The sequence below is a fragment of the Phasianus colchicus genome, chromosome 1 (assembly GCF_987193195.1).
Source record: "Phasianus colchicus chromosome 1, bPhaCol1.hap1.1, whole genome shotgun sequence".
Taxonomy (NCBI): domain Eukaryota; kingdom Metazoa; phylum Chordata; class Aves; order Galliformes; family Phasianidae; genus Phasianus; species Phasianus colchicus.
Window position 1 is genome coordinate 107072471 of NC_143436.1, and position 24326 is coordinate 107096796.

Consider the following 24326-nt stretch of genomic DNA (forward strand, 5'->3'; position numbering starts at 1 on the left):
TCACTGCTCTTGCTGCAAAGAAATTCTTCCTCATATCCAACCTGAACCTCCCCTGGTGCAACTTAAGGTCGTTCCTTCTTGTCCTGAGAAAAATGTGGAATGCTTCACGAATTTGTGTAATGTTTTGGGACTCTGGGAATTTTGTTCCTGACTTAATTTTTCACACATCCTGACTATTACAAGAAATCCTGGAAAGAAAGAGACAGAAGTGTTATTCTTCTTTCATCTTATACGAGATAAAACTCTTATTCTGGCAGTTTGCTGTTCAGTCGTGGATAGAAGAAGTGAAATAATCCACCAAAGTAAAGAGAGGGGTCTAGAAATAGTTGCTTAGTGTTTTTATACAGCATGCATGTCTACAAACCACGGCACTCCAGTACAGTGTCTGTCCAGCAGTACACAAGCCATTAATCGCGTGGAATTTTTGAACAAAGTTGGTGGGTTTACTTTGAAAACTGCTTTAGCAGTGTGAAAACAGCATGCTTGTGTTAGTGTATTCTTTTGTTCACTGCCTGACTTTTAGAGGCAGAGATACTGTTCAGCGTTATGCTGGCATGCGTTAATTTGGTTTTTAGTGCTGAGCTGTAGCACAGCAAGCTTGTTGGTTGCTAACCACATGGCTTCAGGTACTGTCATGACAGGACTAGGATGCTGAAGAGAACAGCGTAGGACTCAGTAGAAAATAAAATAACACTATATGTTATCCCTGACTATGTCTATATTGAGTTTCTTCTGAAGGTAAAAGGTTCAGCAGGACGAGGGGAAATGGTTTTAAGTTGAGGGAGGGGAGATTTAGGTTGGACATCAGGGGGAAATTCTTTACAGAGAGAGTGGTGAGGTGCTGGCACAGGCTGCCCAGAGAGGATGGATGCCCCGTCCCTGGAGGTGTTCAAGGCCAGGTTGGATGGGGCCCTGGGCAGCCTGGTCTAGCATTAAATGGGGAGGTTGGTGGCCCTGCATGTGGCAGGGGGGTTGGATTTTCATGATCCTTGAGGTCCCTTCCAACCCTGGCCATTCTGTGATTCTGTGATTCTGTAAAACATGTATTAATCAAGGGGGGGCATGATTCATGTACATGCAATACACGAAGATAATTTTTGTGTGTAAATGTAAGGATATATTTCATTGCGGTGAACAGAGATATGAGAGTTTGGTGGGTTGTTTTTAACCTGAATATTTCTGTTTAGTTGTAGACCGTGAAAGCTGTGTTTTATTTTTGCACACTGCCTTTGAGAATCCTTTCTTGTTAGAAGACGTAATATTGCTGTGAACAGCATGGAAACTGAACTGAGTGATCCCAGCTTTTTCATGTCTTATTGTAGTTCCTTTTTTTTTTTTTTTTTTTTTTTTAGGATTGAATACTGTTGACATTGTAGGACTGATTGGTTGGGAGGAGTTGTTTCATCATTAGCTAAGGAAGATTGGAAAGAAGGAAGAACAGTGCACACTGCTGAAGTTTCTGGGGAGGTCTGTTTCATACAGCAGGAGGCACTAAGGTGATGCTGCCAGGCTACCATCAGACATAATAAGGGGACAGGACAGCATGCATGTCTGTCTGCTTCTTTCAGGCTCTCATCCTTATCTCTGGCTTTAGGGGACCAGAAGTCATTTGGATCTGAAGCAGGAGCAGAAGGAAAACTAGAATTCATCAGGAGGACTCCTCAGCCTTTTGTGTGAACAAGCTACAGGGTCTGACGTGGTAAGAAAAGATGCTCCAAAAGAGATACCCCTCTTCACAGCCCTTCCCCTAGGACTGGCTCTCTTATGGCTTTCTTTTCATTCAGTATGCATGCAAGTTGCTTTGCAAAAAAAAAAAAAAAAAAAAAAAAGGTTTTCTTTTTGTCTCCTCACTGTGATGTAAAATGAAAATATACTTTTTTTTTTCTTTCTTTTTTTTTTTTCCCCACAGAATAGGAGGCATTGCTCAGTCTCACTCTGTTCACAGTTAGCAATTTGAATTTATTCTGCCTTCTAAAACTTTGGTGAATTGTGAAATGATGATTAAGAGAAAAACTATTTTGCTTTTAAAGATACTTGGCTTTTTATTAATTACCACTGAAGCTTTGTAGAGTGGGTCTTTGCTGTAGATACAGCAGTTCTTACTCCTTACTTTTAAGCTCACAGCACCTTACTTGTGATTACAGAAATATTTATCAAGCAGTGAAAAAAAGAAAAGACAGGGGCTGACATACTGGACACTTACACAGTATGAAGGAAAAAGAAAGAAAATTCTTTTGCCGGGAAATGGATCAAGTGATTGATAAAGCATTATGCACACTTTCCCTATTTATGTGCATATCTCTCTTAGATAATTCACAGCAGCCTTTAATTCCCCAGGACAGGACACCTGAAGTACTTATATTGCACTTGGACAATCTAATAACTATGAAAATATATAGTTACATTTTACTTTGTTGATATTAGGTGAAGACATCTTAATGCTGGGAACTAGAAACATGATTATTGTTATATCACAATAATAACTCAGTGTTACATATTTAGCTTTTGTTAACCTTTGGAAGCTACCTAATGAACTCAGACCAACAGTCGTGATTTCTTTTGAAAAGACTGACAACATTGCCTACAAAGCAATTGTTTTATGGTGACTTTAATTTATTATGTATTTCCTGGGTAAGGACTGCTTTATGCCAATAGCATCTTCCTTAAAGGTCATACTGAGATTATTTTTCTTTCTGACATTTGTCCACATTCAGCACATATGGAAAAATTAAATTTGCAGATGTTGGTATGATAATATTTCTGAAATAAATCAAAACTAATTTGCCTAGAAATATTATTGAGAAACTGTTTTAAATGTCAGTCTGGTAGTGAAATTAGCAGTTATTCTTTTATTGAGCTATTGAGCTATTGATGCTATTCTGCTCAAGTTACCCTCGTAGCAGTTGTCAAAGTATAAAACCTGTCTGAAAACTGTCTTTGCTATTTATTATTGAAGGTGTTTACACTAATGGAAGTTCCCAGGTTGACCACAGAGTTCAGTCTGAGATACCCGCTAAGTTACCTGGAGCATTTGTATGAAACTTACTGCCCTGTCTTCTTCAGTTGTGTGAAGGATTTGATGAGACCTAGACATTAGATTATTTCAGCCTGACTGTTTAAGAGAGGAAATACTGACAGTGCTGAAACAAGTGGAAGAATTCTCTGTGATTTCACTGTGTTTAAATCAGAATGTGAATGATGCAACTATCCAGTGTCACTACTGATGCAGTACTGGAACTCTCTGTTCCAAGGCCAGGATTGATATGGCCCTGAACAGCCTGATCTAGTGCCTGACTTAATGGTTGGCAATCCTGCCAATGGCAGAGCTTTGGAACTAGATGATCTCAGGTCCCTTCCAACCAAAGCCATTCTGTGATTCTGTGATTCCATGAGTCTATGATTCTATAATTGCAATGTCTTGTAGATATCTTTCTGATAAGAACTGGATTGCTATTGCTTACCATTTATAAGTAAGGGATGTAAGACATCTTTTTGCTTATTTTTACTTGAGTTTGTGGAATAACTAGATAGTAATCAACATAATGACTCTGGGTTTGCACAGGCTAATGGCTGATCGAGTGCTTGTGATCGGCAGTGGAGGGAGAGAGCATGCATTGGCCTGGAAGCTGGCCCAGTCCCCACATGTAAAACAAGTGTTTGTTGCTCCTGGAAACGCAGGGACAGCCAACAGTGGAAAAATTTCAAATTCAGGTAAAAAGAGGGGAAAAAGTAAAATACTGTGGCAAGCAGTTGGCAGTACGGATGCGGGAATTGAAATGGAACTGACCACATTTGTATTCAGTCAGAAGACAGCAGTTTTTTTCTGTTTCCGGTACTACAAGTTATTTAAGGCATGCCTTTTTTTCAGTATGCTTTGTTTCTGTATATTAGAACTGCCTAATAAAACATCATATTGTATCCATTTTTATCCTAACTTCTTAAGATAGTGAGGATTATATGAGACTGTGTATTTCTCTACCTCATCTCTTTCCTCCTATTGTTTGTTATGTTTGACAAATTTCATTCCAGTTTAACAGTGGAAGAGAAGGCTCAAAGATACTACCTTCTTGTTGGCAAATACTTTGGTGTCTGCCGAGGCTGCTCAGCTAAATGTAATTAACTCATCCACTAACATTGATTAAATCTTAGCTCAGATGATAAGCTTGAGTTGTCTCATGAACTTAAGGTTTCATTTTTAGAAGTTTTTAGTCCGCTATGATTAGCAACTTCAAAAAGTTTGTACTGATTATATATATGAAATGGAAGGCAGGTAATAAGATAGTAAATGTATAATACAGAGAGCAGTGTAAACTGGAAGTGTTCACTTTTCATTCTGTACTCTGTTATTATTGTATTATTTGTTTCATTTTGCCCTTCATGGGCTGCTAACTCTTCCAGTTTTTTAATCATACTTTTAAGGGAGATTGAACACTGAATCTTATATCTTCCATTTCTTATTTAGGCTTTGTTGCAGTATCTTCTTATATATCCTTTTCCTTTTCAGCTGTTTTAGTGAGCAATCACACTATTGTTACCCAGTTCTGCAAAGATCATAACATTGGACTTGTAGTAGTTGGACAAGAAACTCTTTTGGCAGCTGGTAAGGCTGGATTAAATTATCTTGACAGTAAAAATCAGCACCTTGAATCTTGCTTTAAAATAATCTCTTTGGGATTTGAATGTACACACTGACTGAATTAAATTAAAGTGCAAGAAAATTTGGAGCATCTTGTAGATGTGAGTTGCAGCCACCTGAAGTTTTTGGCTCAGTAGCTGTATGCTGCTTTTTGTATGTTACAGATTGACAGGAGAAATCATGCAGGACTACAAGTCAGTGATGGTTACAGGTATTCTTGTGTCTTCTGCCATGTTTTTTGCTATGAAGATTTTCTTGCAATAGTCCCAACATTGCTGCTTTATGTAGCAGTACCAAAACCATTGCTGACATTTATTGTAATGTGATATTTAAGATCTCCATGTCATAAACAGTGAGCAGAAGTACCAAACAGTCATATAGCCATGAGTTGGTAACTGTGACACTTCTTAGTAATAGGAAACAAGATTATTGGATATTCAGAACTTTGTTTTAAGGATGGATTAGTTGTTTGAAACAATGAGAAGTGTTAGCAGAATGCTGGATTGGCTACGTGGCTTTCATTTTGTCAGAACGTTTCTAGAGGGATGACTTGATTCTTTTGCTATTTTTGATAACTAGGTATTGTTGATGACTTACAAGCAGCTGGAGTAAGATGTTTTGGACCATCAGCAAAAGCAGCTCAGCTAGCATCCAACACCAGTTTGTCCAAAGCTTTTCTGGATCGACATGGGATCCCAACAGCAAGATGGAAAGCTTTTACCAATCCCCAGGAAGCCTGTAGGTTTATTATCAGGTAAATGCTTTGATACAGGAAACACCTTCTCTGTTGGATTATTTATGCGCTTGGCCTTTGCCCATAGTAGTTACCTAGAACTAGTGAGTTAGTGTTTTGTTTTCAAATGTTCATCTTTTTAAGTGGCTACTGAATATTTTTGAACCAATTTTATAATTGGTGAAGAGACAGATGGTGAAGGAGCAGGGCACTTAAACAGGTTGATTTTTCTGTTCACAGATCACAGGTCCTCTTCCCTTTAATCAGCTTCATCAGGATGCTAATTAGCCATTTATAAGAAAAAATGTGGCAGAGAAAAAGATTTCAATAAATTTTTGTGTAAGGGTAAGAAGGGATAAAAATCATTTCTACACAGACAGATAACAGCAGCATCTCTTTAGTGTGATTTGGGAGGAACTGGCTAAATACTGATAATTTAAAGAATCTTCATTTGTCAGAGCTGCACAGTATCTCTCTCTACATGTGAGAGAGAAGTGACTGCAGATCTCTGCAATTGCTTTGATCAGTAATACCTCAGAAGTCATGAGGGATCGTATGGGAGAATAACTTTCTGCTGTGGCTTTTTTGGTCCTGGGTAAGAGCAGTGGCTGTATTCAGCTACATTGGACTGTACTGGTGTTGCAAACTCTTTGTCATTGCTGTCACATAGTTCATGTGGTATATTCTGGCAGAACTTTTTTTTTCCCCAAAAAAAAACAACTACCTTTTTATGGACTTTGTCCAGGCTTGCCCTGTGACAGCATTGTATGTATCATGGCCACGTAGAGAAACAAGCCAACTTCTATGTCTGTAACTGTGCCTAAGACTTCAAAAGCAAAACAGCGTCACAGTTCAGCTTATTAAGCTGTAGAGAAAAGGAGCTCTGTGTGAGCCTACTTTGGCTGCTTGTAAAAATCTAGGGTTATGGTTTATCCTAATATAAATTACAACGTGGAAAAGGGGAGTGAGATGTTTCAGAAAGTACACTAATGTGATGAATCAGCTCTTTCAAAGGAACATTCCATTTGACTGACCACAAACTGGAGACAAGTGAATGGATAAAGCCGTAGTTAAAATAAGCTGTGCTGTCTTTTTGTTCTGTTTATTTTTTTTTCTCTTTCCAGATTTAGTTTGTGTTCAAAAGTAAGCAGAACAGTTCTGGGGATACAGTGTTGATACGTAGATATGTAAGACCAAAGTCAACCTTAACCTTACAACCCTACTCAGAATTTCCATGGTGGTTAATAGGTTTCTGTAGTACATTCAAGTGTTATAAGCCTACAAATCACCAATGAATTCATCTTTACAACCCCGTGACATAAATAAAATAGTAACTCAAATCAGGGAAAAGAGGAAGACACCGTACACGGTTAATTGACATGTCCAAGTGTATACAGTGAGGTGGTATCAGAACCAATAACAGAATTCATGGATTTCCAATTCACAGTCCTATATCAATGACTACAAAAGCCTGTTCACCTCCACGATAGGATGGACTGGCTATTGGAATTCATTTTTCTGATGTGTTATTCCCTAAGTATTTATAAAGAGGGAAGAACATGGGAAACATTCAGCTTAAAAATGTGCCTTTCATGGGATGCAGTAGAGATGCCTGAATCTTTTGCTTTCCTTTTAAAGCACAGACTTTCCTGCTCGAGTGGTACGGGCGAGGGGCCCTGCAGCTAGAAAGGAAGTGACTATTGCAGCCAGCAAAGAGGAAGCCTGCAAAGCTGTCCAAGAGATTATGCAGGTGGAGAAGTCTTTAATTAAATAGTGGGAATGCAGTTCATTCTTGACTAAGAACAAGAGAAACCCCAAAATTGCATCTATCCAGCTTGCACATTAAGGCTGGAAATTAGCACTGCTGCTGTCTAGTTGCGTATATTCCTTAGGTTTGGTGCTTCAGTCTGCATGTCTGACGTATTTGATCACTGTGGGACTTTCTCTTTGTTCCTCATCCTTGTGGGTACTGGGGAATTTCTCTCAGGTTGACTCACAGATGGTGGGCACTCAGGAGGGCTCGGTAGAGTTTGTGACCGAACTCTCATTCCAGCACTTGGTCTCACTTTACTGACCCTCCAGCTTTTCCATTTCCCTTTTGCTCCTGGTGCCTGACAATGTCTCTTCCTTATCTCTGAGTGAGATTCTACAAGTTTTGCCCAGCATCCCAGGATTCACACAAACTGTGGCTTTTCATATCCATTGTCCTTTTCTGATAAAAGAAAATAAATAGAGGATTTAGCCATTAAATGCTATGTTTATTGACTGATGACTTTTTTTGTGTGTGCAGGACAGAATGTTTGGAGAGATCGTTGTCATTGAAGAACTTCTTCAAGGGGAAGAACTTTCTGTATGTGATCAGTTTCACAGTTATGTGCTTTTATTCCTTGTCATTATTGCTGTGTCTTGTGCATAACCACACATTTATTGTTTCAAATAGTTTTGTATGTTTATTTGACAAATAAATTAATACGCAAGCCAAGCAATTTGATGTTATACTAGCCAATTATGATGTCAGCAGAATTTTTCCTACATTAGCCATACACTTGCAATTATGTTGGCCTTTTTATGTAGAAATTTATCTTTTTTTTCCCCTATGGTCACCTAAAATATTTTTATATGGACCTTGTCTTGGTAATTCTTGTTACATCATTAATTTTGTGCTAATACTTAGTGCCCACTTTAGCACTTCTTCTACTGTGGGTTATTATTCAGAGGCAAGATAAAAATATATACATGTGTTATATGCTATGTGACAACTGAAAAAAAATATTTGTGAAAGGTTTATTCTGCATTGAGAATACCTCACACTCATTCAGGCCTTGGATTTGCAAGCAAAGGTGTTAAACTTCAAACATCCAAGTAATTCTGGTAAGCCTTACTGTAAACACATGTCCAGTTATTCGTGGATAGTTCAAAATCTGTCTCATCAGAAAGTCATTCTTATGAGGGCCATCATTTATCTTCATCATTTAAAACTAAGAAAAAGAGAGTTCATTGAATTCTTTGTGTCACCAGCCTTGCAGCGCAATGAATGGATCCCATTGCTTTTTAGCTTGGATTCCTAACTTTTCCTGGCAGATTCCTAAATTTACCTCAGTCTGTGACCAGTAGTGTTAACTTCCCATGGCACAGGATGTTGTCACTCTTCCTGTGTCTTGTGCCTCTCTTAACAGTGCCTGTGTTTCACGGATGGTGTCACTGTTGCCTCAATGCCCCTAGCCCAGGCCCACAAACGGTTATTGGATGGTGACCAGGGTCCAAACACTGAAGGGATGGGAGCCTACTGCCCAGTTCCTCAGGTACAGCCCTCTTCCTTGGCCTACAGTAAAGCTGATCACACCTGTGGTTAATGCACCTTTAGGGCTCAACCTTGTTACTATCACATAGGCTGAATTTCTTGTGGAGTTGATTGATTCTGTGCTTGTGTAAGAGCAACACAGGCTGAAGCTTTAGCAGTCCTTCTGTAGGATTTCTTTCGCCTGTGCTCTGAGGAATAGTCTCTTTTATCTTTTCCATTATTCCTAAACTCGGTGTTTTCCTTTTCTATAAACTTGGGCTTTATCTTTTCCTTCTTTCCAAACTTGGTATTTACCTTTTAGATTACTTCTAAGCTTTGTATTGCTTTGCTCCTATTAACATCATTTGAAATGTTCCAGCAGAATTTCCACATGTCTGAAGTCTTTGGCTTGAACATAATCTTGCATTTATTGTTAATAATGTATGCTGCTCAAGTACATTATTGGTGTGTTTTTTACAAGTACAGAAACAATCTTACTGTGTATAGCCCAGGTTTCCAGTGTCTCAAACCTCCTTAAATTTGGCCCTGTAGAGAAAGAAGAAAACAGAAACAATTTTGAGAGACAGAGCATCAGTATATCTGTCCTTCAGGGCAGTAACACCGTAATGTGAGGAGCATACTAGGTGGGAGTGGCAGTTGAGGCATTCGCTTACCCCTGTCCTTCCAGGACCAAGAGCTAGTTCAGCAAATGTCATTGCTGTTTGATGTTGATCATCAGGTACCAGAAGTTCTAGAGAAAATCAATGATGCTATCCTTCAACATGTGATTGATAGTCTGAGACAAGAAGGAGCAGCATATGTAGGTAAGTATGCATTCAACTGAAAATAAAGGTAAAGTTCTATCAAGATTAATTTCATTGTTTGGGATTGCTTTTGAATTCTAAATGATCTTTATCCAAAATAAAGAAAAAAATAAAAGGTAAGAAAGGTTCATTTTTCATGGAGTATTAAGCCTTACTGATTTGGTTTATAGCTCTTCATTTGGAGGGAACTTTCTTCTTCAGATGGCATTTCAGGAGATGTATTGTGCCTCATTTTTTATTTTTTTATTTTTTATTTATTGATTTATTTTGTGCAGTACAGGCTAACAGGTGCATGTCTTGTTAGTTATAAAACAAAAACTTCAGCCAGAATGTGGGAAACTTCTGAATTATGTGAGCCATTGCATCTGATTTTTACAACTATAGCGTTTCAACTTCACTTGAAAATACTCAAACTGAATAATGTTGGACTGTAGGACATACCCTATTTTTATGGAATTAGAACATTTTATAACAGTTGCAAGCAGATTCTTTGTAGGTTGAGGTACAATCAGTGATGCTGTTCACTTCTGTGTACAGCAATTTAAGTTTTCTTAAGGTGTTTGTCTTAAGAACTCAAAAAAAGGAAAGGGATGCTCACTGCTGTCACTGTAGGCCAAAAGCTGTTCTAGGTAGCAACAGCTGCAATAGCTGTTCTACTCTTGAGAGATACAATGTGTTCTCAGCTATTTGGTAGCTTTTTTATAATGCTCAGTAAGATTTTACAATGCTGCAGTAAGAAATGAATGTGTGTTGAGGATTTTCAGGATGATGCTGGAGGACCTGATGCTTTGTGGGGATTGATATTTAACACTTGTCATTCTCTGGGCATGATACAATGAAAGGCCCACTTCAGATCACTGTACAGTATTTCTACTGTAGCAGTAGAAATAACAGAATACCAACTTCAGAAAATATTTGTTTCTGTCTATTAGTAATGGTCACAAGTTTTGTTTTGGTATTTTTGCCTGAAATGCAGAGTAACATCTATATTTATAGATAACAGTACTATACTCAAGAAAATTGCAAGATCTGCATCATGATGTTTTATGGAAATTGGTTCATTGTGGGGTTTTTGTTGTTTTTTTTCTTTTTCATCCTATCTGTTGCATTGGATCTCTGAATACCTACAATAAGAGGGCTGTAGCAGAAGGTTCCTTTCCATTGTATTCAGTCTAAAATGAAATGCAATATTTGTCATGTTGCTGCAAGCCACTTCAGTGGTTACTGTGGAACTATTACAACTTGTGTACAACTGCTTGCTGAATCCCTGCTTCTAATTTCTTACAGTTCACAGAAGTGCATCCCTCATTCCAAAGTTTTAGATTGCATTTAAAGGAGTTGTTGAAAAATAAACATTCAAATTCATTTGCCTGATTCTGTTCTTTCTGCTCAGGTGTGCTGCAGATGGGGTTAATGCTTACCAAAGATGGTGTGAAAATTTTAAACTTTAAATGTCAGTTTGGTGACCCCCAGTGCCAGGTGAGTGACAGACACTAAAAACTTACACGTGCTTCCTTCTTTAACTCTGACTGTTACATCACACACCTTGAGAAATTTGCATAATATATTTGTATTTCTGTCTTCCTTCCCCTCAACATTCAGATCTGAATGAGAATGTCTTAGACTGTGTATGAGGTAACTTAAAATTTTAGCTGGTAAGCTTCTGTGTATTATTAGTTAAAGAAATTAAGTTAAAGATCTGCTCCTTCCATTTTATTCTTCTGGATATAAACATAGTAGGAGGGGCATGAATTCATGTCTCTTCATAATCTCTTGTTATGAATTTCTGCCTGTTGCAAAAAGCTGCTGTAAATTAGCATTCTTCAATGCCTTCCATTCTACAGATACAGGGAAATGCAGTATTTTCAGTTTGGCAGGTACAGATTTTACTCTGTTACTTGAATTTTCCCTACATTCATTTTCAGTAAGTCAGCAAAAGAAGAATTAACTTCTATCACTATGAAAATTTTATGCAGGTAATTCTTCCACTGCTTAAAAATGATTTTTATGAAGTCATTCAAGCAGCAATTGATGGCAAACTCTGCAGCTTCATGCCAGCCTGGTCAGAAAACAGTACCGCTGTGTGTGTGGTCATGGCAAGTCTGGGATACCCAGGAGACTATGACAAAGGCATGGAAGTAACAGGTAACTTGAGCAGATTATTTACTATTTTCTCTAGCCCGGTACTTGGGAAGGCTTGCATTTACCTCTTCTCCTAGAGAGTTATCCTGCTTTCCTCCATCCCACTCCTCAGCTCTTCAGAATTTGCCTTCATCTGTCAGTCCTTGTCCATGTGGAAGAAATAACTCATCAGTGGGATTGTTTATCTAGAAAGCTTGCCTGTCCAACGTGGCCTAGATGTTTAACAGTGTATCATTCTTTAAAGTCTGTAGCTGGTTGAGATAAGGTGATAGAGTGTTATATCCTCCTGGAAAAACTCTGGTGCATCCACAAGGAGTATTTCCACAAACTGCGTTGGAAATGTGGACCACAGCATTGCCTGGTCATGACTGCTTTGTGCTAGCTTTTTGCTTTAGCCAGAGTCGCATTACCTTAGGTAAGTGTGAGATCTGAGGACCTTTAAAACAGGAGTGGTTCATTCCTCCACTGTCAATTTGGTTCCTTGCCTTGTGCCAACCAGTCTGGGTCATTGCTGTGTAACACATAAAAGCCCCTCTTTTTCCTAGAGCTTGAAGGGTTTTTGGAAAGGTGGGCATGTGGGCTTTTAGATCAATACTCATTTTCTTTATTAACTTTATCATGTTTCAATGTTACATTAAGATTTTTCTTTTTTTAAGTGAAAAAACCAAACCAGAGGGAATTGTTGCAGAACTATTTCCTTCCCCCTTTGCTTCTACTTTGCCAGTCCAACACAGAGAGCTGATCTTGTATCAAGGACATTTCTTTTTCAGAACTCCTGTTATCCTACATCACCCATAGAGGACATCATGTTATGTTGTTTTTTCTCTTCTCAAGATTTCTGCTGCCATGTTGTTCTTGTTCGCTCTCCCATTCCAGTTCAGCCACTACATTAACTTTGTTTTGTGAGTAATATTCTGGAAAACTCTGCATTTCTGTAAGTGTGAAAATGCAAACCATATAACTAAACAAATCCCCCTGCTAGGTGAGTTTTATTTCAGTAGTCAGGCTCTGGAACTCACATTGAATCCTGCATTTTAATAGCTTAACAAACACTTTATTCTGGGGTATTCCTTAGGACACAAGGAGGGGGCACTAGGCAAGGCCATTGTGGCAAAGCCAGCTCAGGCTCAGCTTTGACCTTGTCAAGACAGTGTTGTGGTGGTGCAACAGAATTTCAGCAAGTTTAAAGGTTACTTTTACTCACTTATAAAATCTATCTGGGCAAAAGGAAAAGTTGTTTTGCTTTGCTTTCTCCAGGTGATGGCAGCAGTTCCTCCTCTTCCCTTATTCTCTCCTCAAAATACAATCTTCCAAAAAATCCTCTAACAGGAAAATACACAGAAACAAAATAACAACATGCAAACCTGCAGATGTTTATAAAGCATGGATTGCAAATATGGTAGGGTATTGTGTGAAGTGGTCATAGCAATATGGCTGGGGCAGTGCCATTAACAATAATTTAATGTCAGGGGGAGTCCAAGTAATAAATTGCTATGAATTGTGGAATGATTTCATCTGGAAAGCCCTGCAGAAATTATTCCCAGTTACAGTACAGCTTTTCCCTGCACAGTGTAGTTGTATGTCCTACAGTGGTATCTAGATTCCCTTTTTTCCTGTGTGATCTGTGTCCATACCAGCTCTCTCAGAAGGGTATTTTTGTGCCAACGGAGTGTGGTCACTTGTGATGCTGTTTCTCATAAGAAAGGTGAAGTGGGAAGCCTCATTGTTCTTCTCCCTTGACTGAAGAAAGGACTCCAGTCTTCACTGCTTTACCAACGTAGTGTGTGGTTTATTTATTAGATACTCAGTGTTCCTTTTGCTTTTGTAGGGCTGCTTCAAGCCAAAGAGTTAGGGCTGCAGGTGTTCCATGCTGGCACAACGCTGAAGGATGGCAGAGTGGTTACAAGTGGTGGCAGAGTCCTCTCCATTACTGCTGTTAAGGAGGATCTGATAACAGCACTGGGAGAAGCCAACAGGGGAGCAGCAGCAGTACGTTTCAAGGGTGCCACATACAGGAGAGACATTGGCCATCGGGGTATTCGACTTCTCAAACAGTCTCTGTATGTAAGCAAAGGCACTAGTAGAAGTTGATACTAGCCCAAAGTTATATCTGTTATTACCCTTTGTGTGATGAATGATGATCTATGGAGAAAACGTAGCTATTGCTGCTAGCATGTCCTTTTCTCCCTGCAGGGGTTTGATATACAAAGAGAGATGTGTGGAAGCTGTAACCAGTGATGTTTTGTTTTACCAGCTGAAAAGATCAATTGTAAGTCGTACCAGATCAGGTAAGATTAGGAAAAAGAATCTTTGAATTTCCTCAGTATAGCAAATAAGACCAGAACTTTTTTTTTCCCCAGGAGTTGAGTAGACAGTCTCTTGGCACTGAAACTGAGTTTGAGATACTGGGCTGGTGTCACTGTGAAAAACGAAAACTCATTTCTTTCTCATTCCTCCTTATATCTTACTTAAAAGATAGTTGGCTTATCATGAGAATGATTGCACTTCTTCAAGGGTAGTAAGGGTAGTTTAGTGAACAGATTAACTCTTGGATTCATTGAATGATTTTGGACAGAAGTCATCCTACCAGCTGTATGTATGAGCACAAAGCCCAAACAATTTTTAGGACTCTATTTGCCTCTTTACTCTTAGTAGTGATCTATTGAGGAAAATTTTTTCTTCTTCTTTTTTTTTTTTAGCCCTTAGGAAAAAAAACCAAAAAAAACCCCAAAAAAGCAAAAGAGCTGTTAAAATTCAACAGCACCATGACATATATGGCTTTAGGGTCCAAGCTTCATAAAGCTATGTGTGATTTGTATGGTTTTTTTTGTCCAAGAAATCATAATCTGCAATACTTGCTTGGTGCATGCCTTAGGTCTTTTTATTTCCTTTAAAAACAATCCTTTACATATTTGTATTTGGCAGGCAGTCATTCAGAAGTAAGAGGCTTTGCTGGTTTCTTTGATTTAAAAGCATCTGGTTATGATGATCCTATCCTGGTATCTCAAACTAAAGGCCTTGGACCTAAACTTCAGGTAATTTGCAGCTTGACTGTAGCAAAGCTCATGTTATCTCCCAAGACTGTTTTAAGTGCCACAACCAGTTGCACCATCTGCACCCTTCTGAGCATTACAAATACATCCCAAATCCAGTGAAGTAGTCAATTGAGCTTTATAGATCATTGTATAGATGATCGCACATATGTCATTGAGAATGTGGAGATTCTGGATATTTTGTGATGATAATAAAACATTTAGTCATGCACTTGAGGAACTAAGAATCAGAATTTCTGCTGGGAAATCCATTGGCTTTGAGAAGGGTCAGTTCAGAGAGAAACTGGTACAGAAAAGTGCTGAAATTATTATTGTCAGTCTGAGTTTAATAAATTGTGTGCAGAGATAGCATGATTACTTCTGTCAGGTCACTGGGTGAAAAAAAGGATTTATTATTTTTTTTTTAATTCAGTAGCAGCCTTCCTGAGGTTTGATAACGTTTTACTCTATAGAAGACCTGCCTATGAAGGAAGCTTATAAACCAGGCCTATGTTCTCCATGCAGTGAGGTAGCTGGACCAAAAGACTTCTCGTGGATGGTGGGGGTGGAGAATCTCATTCCTTGTCAACGTGCAGATGAACAAAACACTGTTTAATGAAATTGCTTCCATTTTGCTGTGTAGCCCAGGGAAATCAGTGGGCATTGCAGAACAGACAGTAATGTTTAAGCAACCTAGTATTATTTATGGAAATTGCTAGGATGTTCTGTAGGTCGGACTTCCCAAGAATTCATAATTTAAGGTACCTCTTATGCCCTATTTGACATAATATTCCAAAATAAACAAACAAACAACCCCAGATAACAATTTATGAGTAGCAGTAGTTAGAATTTAAAAGAATGCTTTAAAAATATCTATTTATTTTCTCTTCAAGAAAATTAGCTGTTTTAATTTAAACTAGATTATCTACTAGTTATCTTCCACCTGTATCTTCTGTTGTGATGCTTATCAAGGAAATGAAGATTTATCCTTATCTGATTACCACTTGAGTTTTCTGTATCTCCCATCAGCACTGCTGGTTCCTACCATGTTTTGCAGATTGCACAAGCGTGTAAGAGACATGACACCATAGGTCAGGACCTGGTTGCCTTGTGTGTTAATGACATCCTGGCTCAAGGAGCAGAGCCCCTTTTCTTTCTCATCTATTTTTCCTGTGGCAAACTTGATGTCAAAGTGACTGAAGCAATCAAAGAAGGAATAGCCGACGCATGCAGAAATGCAGGATGTGCTTTCCTAGGTATGAACACACCTCTTCTTTGGTATTTGAAGATTCTGATGTTAAAATGATTATTAGTGAATAGAGTTTATAGGCAGCTCTATTATACAGCATTAAAACATTTGGTTTCTTTTTTTGGGGAAAAAAAGGGCACAAAATCTTCTTGATTTATGAAACAAGTCAGCATGGAAAGATGATTTTTGCTTTTTGGATCCTGGGTCTCTCTTATCTATCCTTGTACAAAGATCAAAATTGTCCATGCCTTACACTCTTGAGGTGCAAACGTTTTCATTCCCGCTCTGATGTTCCTCATAGCAGAGAAGTGTCAGGTAAGTAGTGCAAAATGCAAAAAAGACACCTTTCTTCTTTCATTAACTTAATGAAGCTTTGTTTTGTTGAAGCTATGAGGTAAAAAACAATGAACTTTTGAAAAGAGTCTGAATGTGCTGTTTGGGCTGTATGTCTCTACAGTTGTCCTGGATATGTTACCTATTTTAAGAGATGCTATGGATTTAAAGTTAACAGTGAAATATGTTTACAGCTCGTGCTGACTGCTTTTTACCCCCCATTTAGGCAGGGAGATTGCTGAGGTGACTAGCATGTATTCTTCTGGAGAGTATGACTTGGCTGGCTTTGTGGTTGGTGCAGTGGAGCGAGGGCAGATGCTTTTGGGTCTGCAGCAAGCTGATGAGGAGGATGTGTTTATTGGACTGGCCTCTTCTGGGATTCATGGCCAAGCCTTTACCATCATAAGGAAGATACTCTTAATGTCCTCCCTGCACTACTCCTCCCCAGCACCTGGCAGTTGTGGTGACAAGACTCTAGGTAAAACATCCTTCTCTGATGCAAGCCTCCAAATGGATCGTGCGTAGACGTTTTCATAACTAGGTGCTGCCAAGGGTTGTTTATTTCAACATGTTTATTAGTGTTAGTCAGTCTTTGGGATAGGTAGGTCTTGCTTCGTTAATTTTGGAGGAGTGGACCAGCACTGTTTGCTATTTACAAATCTGTCTGCCAGAAAGATCAAGCAGAACCAATTCAAAGAATCATTCCCATCAAAACACGTAATAATTTTTTTTTAAAAACTCTTTGAATTGACATTTTTGTTTGCAGGAGATGTATTGCTGACTCCAGCAAAGCTGTACAGTCCATCTTTGCTGCCTGTTCTTCGCTCCGGGCATGTGAAGTCTTTTGTCTTTATTGCTGAGGAAGGGTTGCTGGAAGGCATCTCCCGAATCCTGCCAGACCATGTCAGTGCTGTCCTGGGTAAATATCAAATATGACTGTTTCTATTTGACAAAATTTATATTCCTACTCATTGAAACAATGAAAGAGAAGAAAGGAAGCTGCTCAAGTAGTCCAAAAAAGTCAGAAGTTGTTTTGTCATGTGGCTCTTTTATCTCTCATAGAAGAGATGTAGGTCATCTATAACTTTATCCTTATGGCTTATCGAGGATGAGCATGTTTCAATTTGCCATCATTTCCTATATGTTCTCAGAAAGCCTAGAAAGGCCTTGTCTTGCACAAATTATATCTAGAAACCTCTTACGTAAGCAGCACCCATAAGTTGACTGGAAGTGGGATCAGTGTCCTATTCAGGAAATATTCTTAAAATATTAAGAATTCACATGTATCAGCTCTTGTAATATACATCACTATATATAATATCAGGTGGGTAGTGCACATATGCTGATCAAGTACATTTTCCAATCTTTTTTTCAGATGCTCTTACCTGGAAGATGCCTGAGATCTTCTGCTGGCTCTATAAGGAAGGAAACCTCTCTGAGAAGGAGATGGCCCAGACATTCAATTGTGGGATTGGTGCAGTCTTGGTTGTGCAGAAGGAGTTGGCCCAGCATGTTCTCAGGGATGTACAGAGACATGAGGAAGCTTGGCTGATTGGGAAAGTTGTTCCCCCTTGTCACACAGGTAAGCAGATGTCCTAATGGGATATAAAGACACAAAAATCAAATAGTATAGTTTGACTGCAAGTGTTACAGATTCACCTGTCCTTCTTCCATTGAAGTGTACACTATTTACTTCTAACTTGATGAAGAAAAAATTGCTCTAGTGTGACTCTGTGAAGTGCTGAGCATCTCCTGGGGTACCTTTGTCCTTAAGTTCTGTAGGAACTGTTTTGTTGCAAATGATCTGTATGTAGTTCAAGTTTTTCTCTTGTGATTTCACTAGCTTAAGGCTACTTGATGCTTTCACATCTACATTTCATTATTAAATACCACGAGGAGGCTTGCTGAATGACATTATTTGAACAGTTTCTTACTTGATGACTGTCTGTAAGGACTCTTTACATTATTTAGTCTATTATATTCTAGCACAATTACAGTAATCAACACACTCCCTTTCCATCTCTATGGATCCCATGTAAAGACAGAGGATAGGCCACAGCTGTGTACAGTCACAGGTGATAATAAGAAGTCTTCATTCTGGTATATCCAATGATTATGTACAGCAAGACATGAGCTGGAATTCCTCTGGTTCCTGAACAGTTTGGGGAGCAGTTTTAGCAGTCAAAATGAAGTGTCAGTTCTGTCACCATCATTGTTAGTTTCATTTTGCAATATGAGAGAAAAGGAGAAGTGTAAAAGATGGGGATTATCCTTGAAAGTACTATGCCATATCTAGCCCTTTGCAGCCAATGGGTAGTACAAATGCATAACTAGTGTGATTTGTTTATTTAATTAGTATCCATTTTTGTAGTTCAGTTGGTGCTAGCATAAATTTATTGCTGATAGGTTTTCTCTTAACTGAAATTTATGATTAGTGAACTATGCGAAGTAATTTTAGAAGGGAAAGTAAGATCAAAAATGTTTTATTTTTAATGTTTTCCGCACATATTTGGAGGAGGTTCTCACATCAAAGTTGAGAATCTTCTTGAAGCTCTGCAGTTGAGCAGCCCCCAGCATCTGCTGAATAACACTGTTGTAGAGAGTCAACAGCAGCCCAGAAAGAACAAAGTTAAAGTAGCTGTTCTCGTCTCTGGAACAGGTGAGATTTTGTTTATCATTGCACAGAGAAATGTTCATACAAAGAGAGGTGAATTCAACCCTGGTATAAATGCATCTTCCTTGACTTTTTTTGGTAGTCTATGGAGTCTTCTGAAAACAGGCTATATTTTGACTGGGATTCAATGTGTGCTTAACAAATGAGATTTATTAGTGCATAAATTGCTTTGTCCTCTTCCATTTGTGCATGTGTTGAAACTAAGATTTTTATTAGATAAACAAAACTGAGAGTCCCTTCTCAATTATACAGATGCTTATCCATTTCATTAATGTTTGCTGTCTTTCCATTTGAGGCACAAATCTTGCTGCACTCATCAATTACGCAAAAGAACCAGGCAGCTGTGCTCAAGTTGTTCTTGTCATCTCCAGCAAGTCTGGTGTGGAAGAACTACGAAATGCAGCCCGTGCTGGAATTCCCACCAGGGTAAAAGCACATATTTCCTTTCTTCTATACCCCCACCTCACACCTATTGAATCTGTAGACCTTTAATATAAAGCTTGGTAAAAATTCATGTTTCACATTAGTTTCAACCTTTTATGTAGATAAGTGAGTGTAGCACAAATGTATTGAAGTCATCAGTAGGGACAAAGCTGGAAGTTCTGTGGACCTTATACAGCACTCAGTGGAGGCTGTGAGCATGTTTCCTGTCTCTTCAGTGGATGCTTCAGTCCAGGTTATGAAGGGACTTAAAATAAGCATGTGCCTGCACTTGAAAGTGTGCTTTAATCTCACGGAAATGAGTGTGCTTACATTCTACTCTTGCAAGCTTTGATGATTTAGATCTAAAACTGTAGCCCATGCATCTTACAACTGTAACAGAATCAGCAGGACTTCAGGCTCTGTGAAAAATATAAGCATGTTGTCTCATTGGCTCATCCTTTCTTAGAAAGACCTTTGCCTCATGTGCACAGTCAGTTTCAGCAGCACTATCTAAGAATCTTCTGCTTTTGGTTTGACCTCAAATTGTGTCAAGGGAGGTTCAGGTTGGATGTTAGGAACAACTTCTGTTCAGCAAGAGCAGTGAGGCAGTGGCACAGGCTGCCCAGGGAGGTGGTGGAGTCGCCATCCCTGGAGGTGTTCAAGAGCCATGTGGATGTGGGGATGTGGGCAGTGGGCATGGTGGAGGTGCACTGACAGTTGCACTAGGTCATCTTAGAGGTCTTTTCCAACCTTCATGATTCTATGATTCTATGATAGTGTAGAAGGTAGCTATTGAAAACATTGAACAACTTATGATTTCAAATGCAGCCCACCAGGAACTCCTCTGTCTAGTGTTTGATGATTTGGAGCAGTTATCATATTTGTACAGCTATGCACAGATGGGATTAAATGCTGTTAGAGGTTCTCCATCCATTAAAAAGTTTTCAACAACTTCCTCAGCAGCTGAATTGGATCCACATTACTTTTTTTTTTCTGGCAGTATAAAGACTCTGGCAAGAGAAAGGAGAAAAAAATCTACATGGTGTCAAAAATCATTCACATTTTCCTAGGTAAGAGCATGACAGCTCTGTCAGGACCTTATTTGAATGTCTTTGTGAACAGTGAGAAATAGTCAGGAATCAACATGTACTTGGGGACCCGGAGATAAGTGGTTGAGTAGAATTAAAACAAAACTTCACTCCTCTTCTTACATGGAATTTCTGGTCATTTTGTTGTCTTTCTGGATAAATACATTTCAGTATGCAGCTGTAGACTGATTGATGGTGATGTTGATTTTACTTCAGTCTTTGGCCAGGCATTCTGGAGATGTCTTCCTTATTTTTGTCTTATCCATGTTTCTCTTTTCATTTGGCTTTTCTTAATCCAGATTTTATATGTATATTACAGCATGTTGTGAGAAGCAGCCTGTGTTAACTAGCAAATGATTGGGATGTTCCCAGAAATGCTTATATAAATCACAAGTATCCAGAATAATGTGCAAGTTCATACCTCTTTAAGTCTTTGAGTGACCTGGAATGAATATGTTTTATTTTTTCTTTGTTGCTCAAGAAACTACTCTCATTCACATGAAGTTACTTCTTTGGTATGCTTTTTGATGTATTTTAATGTTTTAGGTGATTGATCACAAGTTATATGGGAGTCGCTCTGAATTTGACAGCACAATTGACCGAGTTCTTGAAGAATTTGCTGTTGAACTGATATGTCTTTCAGGATTTATGAGAATATTGTCCAGTCCTTTTCTCAGGAAATGGAAAGGTAAGAAATTACAACTCTGTAAAAAAGAAATTGGAACGAGATGCTTGGGCTTACCAGAATTACACAGTCGCAGTTCTTCATCTTTGGTTAAATCTCCCTCAGCCTTGATGACACTGAGGACTGGAATGTAAATCAGTGGGGCTGCCACATGCTTCTGTTCATTCCAGCCACCAGCTCTGACTGTGCATTGGCAGTGAAGTGTCCTGTGCTGGCACAATTACTGACACAGGGACAAAAAGCAGTGTCATGGAGTTTGTATATCTTCTTGCTGGAAAGAAGAAATGCCTGTGGAACAAGTAGAAGTTTGGTTTTCTATGCAGGTAGTGTAACCATCTTATTTTTCCAGGAGCTGTGCTGGAGAACCTCTTTTTGCTTTTAAACATGGAAATGTCCCGCTATGCTCTGACTGCTCTGGGGTCTGCTCTTTGAGCTCCTGAGGTGCTGAATGCTGTTTCGAAGTGGTGGTCACATCTCACTTTTATTTTCAAAGGAAATTCCATTCAGATTGATTTTTCTTTTTTCCTCTCACCCCGATCTTTAGGGAAAATTCTGAATGCTTCCCCATCACTTTTCCCACCAGTCAAGGCTGGAAATGCCCATCAGCACTCCCTCCCAACTGGATTCAAAGTCACTGGCTGCGCTGTGCATTTTGTCCTGGTGAGTGTCCTCTTTTCTAACAGTGATGAAAAGGAATTTGCGTTTTTTTTCCTCCCCTTTCTGAAGGCAGAAGCATGAAAAAGTGATAAGAATGTATAGAGATCTTAGGGTTATTTCCAATAAAACACAAAGTTTGCAGGAATTACTTTGCACAACTTTACTCTTTGTGTTTGGGGAGATCCTTTGCTGGCTCTGCCCCTTCACCACATTTTGCTTGCCTTGTTTCTGTCTTCTCACTCACTTATTTGTGGTTTCTCAAGGTCCTGCCTTTTCCTTTCATATTATGAACTTTACTTTTTTCCAGTTTCTCCTAACCACAGCAAGGTGCCCTCTAGGTCTTCTAGCCCATGTCTATCCCCACTCTACTCAGTACATGCAATGTATGTATTCCTAATGGAGGTGGCCCTCATACGTACTTATAGCCTCTTGCACACAACTGTGGTTGTGCTTACTTGAGGTATCTCGTGAGACTTTCTGTGTCCTGTCTTCATCATAGAATCACAGAAAGTTTTGGGTAGGAAGGGACCTTAAAGCCCACCCAGCCTCAACCCACTGCCATGGGCAGGGCTGCCACCCACCAGCTCAGGCTGCCTAGTCCCCCATCCAACCTGGCCTTGAACATCTTTTATAACCTCACTGACAATGCAAACCAGCCTTTTCTAAGACTTCTTCCAATATTTCTGTTGTAGGAGGAATCTTGTCCAAAAGCAGTAATCCACCAGGAGCCAGTATCTGTGAAGGCAGACGACACTGAGGAGATGCTGTCAGAAAGGGTTAAGGAAGCTGAGTGCCGGGCTTTTCCCATCGCCCTGCAGCTAGTGGCCAGTGGGGCAGTGCAATTAGGAGCTGATGGTAAAACCTGCTGGAAACAAGAGAGGCAAAGTCCGTGTCTTCAAGAAGAGAAAAATGACTGCATTTCCTCTCTGGTGATGCCAGAGCCACAAGAAAATGATGTGGTGTAGCCAGGTTTTCCTTTCCTCCTTCCTTTCCACCATGTGCTTCTCTTTGCAGGTGTATTGATGTTCCAGGTTTCCATTCTGAGCTATGATCAGTTTTTCTGGGCTTGCACATTTAGTTACACTTAGTTTTCAAAACTGGCTGTGGGAGCCAAACTCATTTCAAATCTTGAATTTCTTTGTTATGCATCCAGGGATGGGACATCCACAACTTCTCTGGGCAATCTGTTCCAGCACCCTCTCAGTAAAAAATTTCCTCCTAACATTTAACCTAAATCTCCCCTCTTTTAATTTAGAGCCATTCCCCCTTGTCCTATCACTATCACTGTGTAAAGTTGGTCTCCCTCCTGAATATAAACTCCCTTCAAGTACTGGAAGGGCACAATGACGTCTCTCTGGGGTCTTCTCTAGGCTTATCCTGCCCAGTTCTGTCAACCTTTCTTCATAGGAGAGGCGCTCCAGCCCTCTGATCATTTTCTGCCTGAAGAGGGTGTGTGATGGTGTTTCAAGTCACAAAGGAGTCAGTGAGGCCATATAGAGGAGAAGCAGCCCTGCTGGTCCCATCCTGTAGCGGCAAGGCCATGCCCACAACTCTCAGACCTCTGTGAAGCCACTGAAGTCCTGTGCTCCCTGAAGCTGTGGCACCACCAGCCACTCCTGCCAGCTGCGTTTCTCCTGCAAACTCAGTGTGGTCAGTGGCAAGCACCTCCAGTTGCCACTGCAGATATGCCTTCACTCTGACCCTGGTGAGGGTCTGAGGTAACTAAGAGCCAAGAATAAAGCAGCAGCACTGGATATCAGTCATATTTTTCAGTGTTTGCATTGGAAATCATGTATATTCATATATTCATTCTGGATTACTGTAACCAGCAGGGCCTTTGTGGGAGGGTAATGCAGAGCACATAGCATTCAGTAATTCAGCCTTCAACATGGTGAACTTTGTCCATCATCACTTCAAAATTACTGCTGCAGTCCTTTTGATATGGTGTTGTGCCTTTAAGTAGGCAAAAGTGAACATGGAAATTACTTTTGAAATGAAAATCTCTTTGTAGGCCCTTGTAACAAACAGATGTGTAGTGAGTTGCCAAAAAGAAGAGCTGATGACCAGCAAGGCAGGAGCTCTTCAGAAGGCAAAACAAAGTGAAATAAACCACCCTTCATGGATTATATTGCCAGTGCAGCATAATAGTGCACAGCAAACATAAATCTTAACACTTCTTCCTATTCTTGGAAGGCAGTGCACACAGATGCTCCCAGAACTTGGTGTTGAAACTTCTGTATCTGGTGGTGTGGAAAATGGATTAGAAACTGTTACCAGATTTCAGGCATTTTTCTTCCTCCGTCCATGAAATCAGCAGGACATCCCCAGCCCTACTTGCTGTGTAGCCAGAGCTGACTTTCCTGGGGAGAGATCACTAACAACCATTAGATGCAGTGAAAAAAAAGTTCTTGTTCTGGAAGTATGCATCCCATACTAGTAAGGGACATGCTGTGTAACTGCTGCTGGCTGTGTCAGGCTGTTTGAGAGCATGAGTCAGCTCCATTCAGAAACTCCTATTTATTTAATTAATGTGTATCTCAGTGGTGTTTCAGTGGAGGAGGAGGGAAGAG

General features: G+C 39.5%; 1 protein-coding gene and 1 long non-coding RNA gene across 5 annotated transcripts in view; one reads left to right on the plus strand and one right to left on the minus strand.

The window, feature by feature from the left end:
* The window catches only part of LOC116241974 (trifunctional purine biosynthetic protein adenosine-3-like), a 24563-nt gene extending 475 nt beyond the window's left edge, over positions 1-24088 (plus strand). For 2 of the 4 annotated variants that reach the window (XM_090122035.1, XM_090122032.1), the window contains exons 2-24: positions 1353-1496; positions 1595-1699; positions 3563-3711; positions 4505-4600; positions 5216-5390; positions 7008-7119; positions 7660-7719; positions 8546-8671; positions 9389-9473; positions 10867-10952; positions 11450-11618; positions 13444-13675; positions 13809-13903; positions 14541-14650; positions 15705-15903; positions 16456-16707; positions 16996-17148; positions 17605-17811; positions 18745-18888; positions 19199-19329; positions 20961-21102; positions 21644-21759; positions 22449-24088. In XM_090122035.1, the coding sequence (XP_089978161.1) occupies positions 3567-3711; positions 4505-4600; positions 5216-5390; positions 7008-7119; positions 7660-7719; positions 8546-8671; positions 9389-9473; positions 10867-10952; positions 11450-11618; positions 13444-13675; positions 13809-13903; positions 14541-14650; positions 15705-15903; positions 16456-16707; positions 16996-17148; positions 17605-17811; positions 18745-18888; positions 19199-19329; positions 20961-21102; positions 21644-21759; positions 22449-22721 (3108 nt within the window). In that variant the 5' untranslated portion in view covers positions 1353-1496; positions 1595-1699; positions 3563-3566 and the 3' untranslated portion in view covers positions 22722-24088. The remainder of the gene's footprint in view (positions 1-1352; positions 1497-1594; positions 1700-3562; positions 3712-4504; positions 4601-5215; positions 5391-7007; positions 7120-7659; positions 7720-8545; positions 8672-9388; positions 9474-10866; positions 10953-11449; positions 11619-13443; positions 13676-13808; positions 13904-14540; positions 14651-15704; positions 15904-16455; positions 16708-16995; positions 17149-17604; positions 17812-18744; positions 18889-19198; positions 19330-20960; positions 21103-21643; positions 21760-22448) is intronic. The other 2 variants (XM_090122045.1, XM_090122039.1) reach the window with 2 other exon arrangements.
* LOC149919934 (uncharacterized) lies at positions 6526-17691 on the minus strand. Its single transcript, XR_016459158.1, has 3 exons — positions 17615-17691; positions 9148-9195; positions 6526-7581 (listed from the first exon to the last, which is right to left on the minus strand). It is a non-coding gene; the product is annotated as an uncharacterized LOC149919934 (long non-coding RNA).
* Positions 24089-24326: the final 238 nt, after the last annotated feature.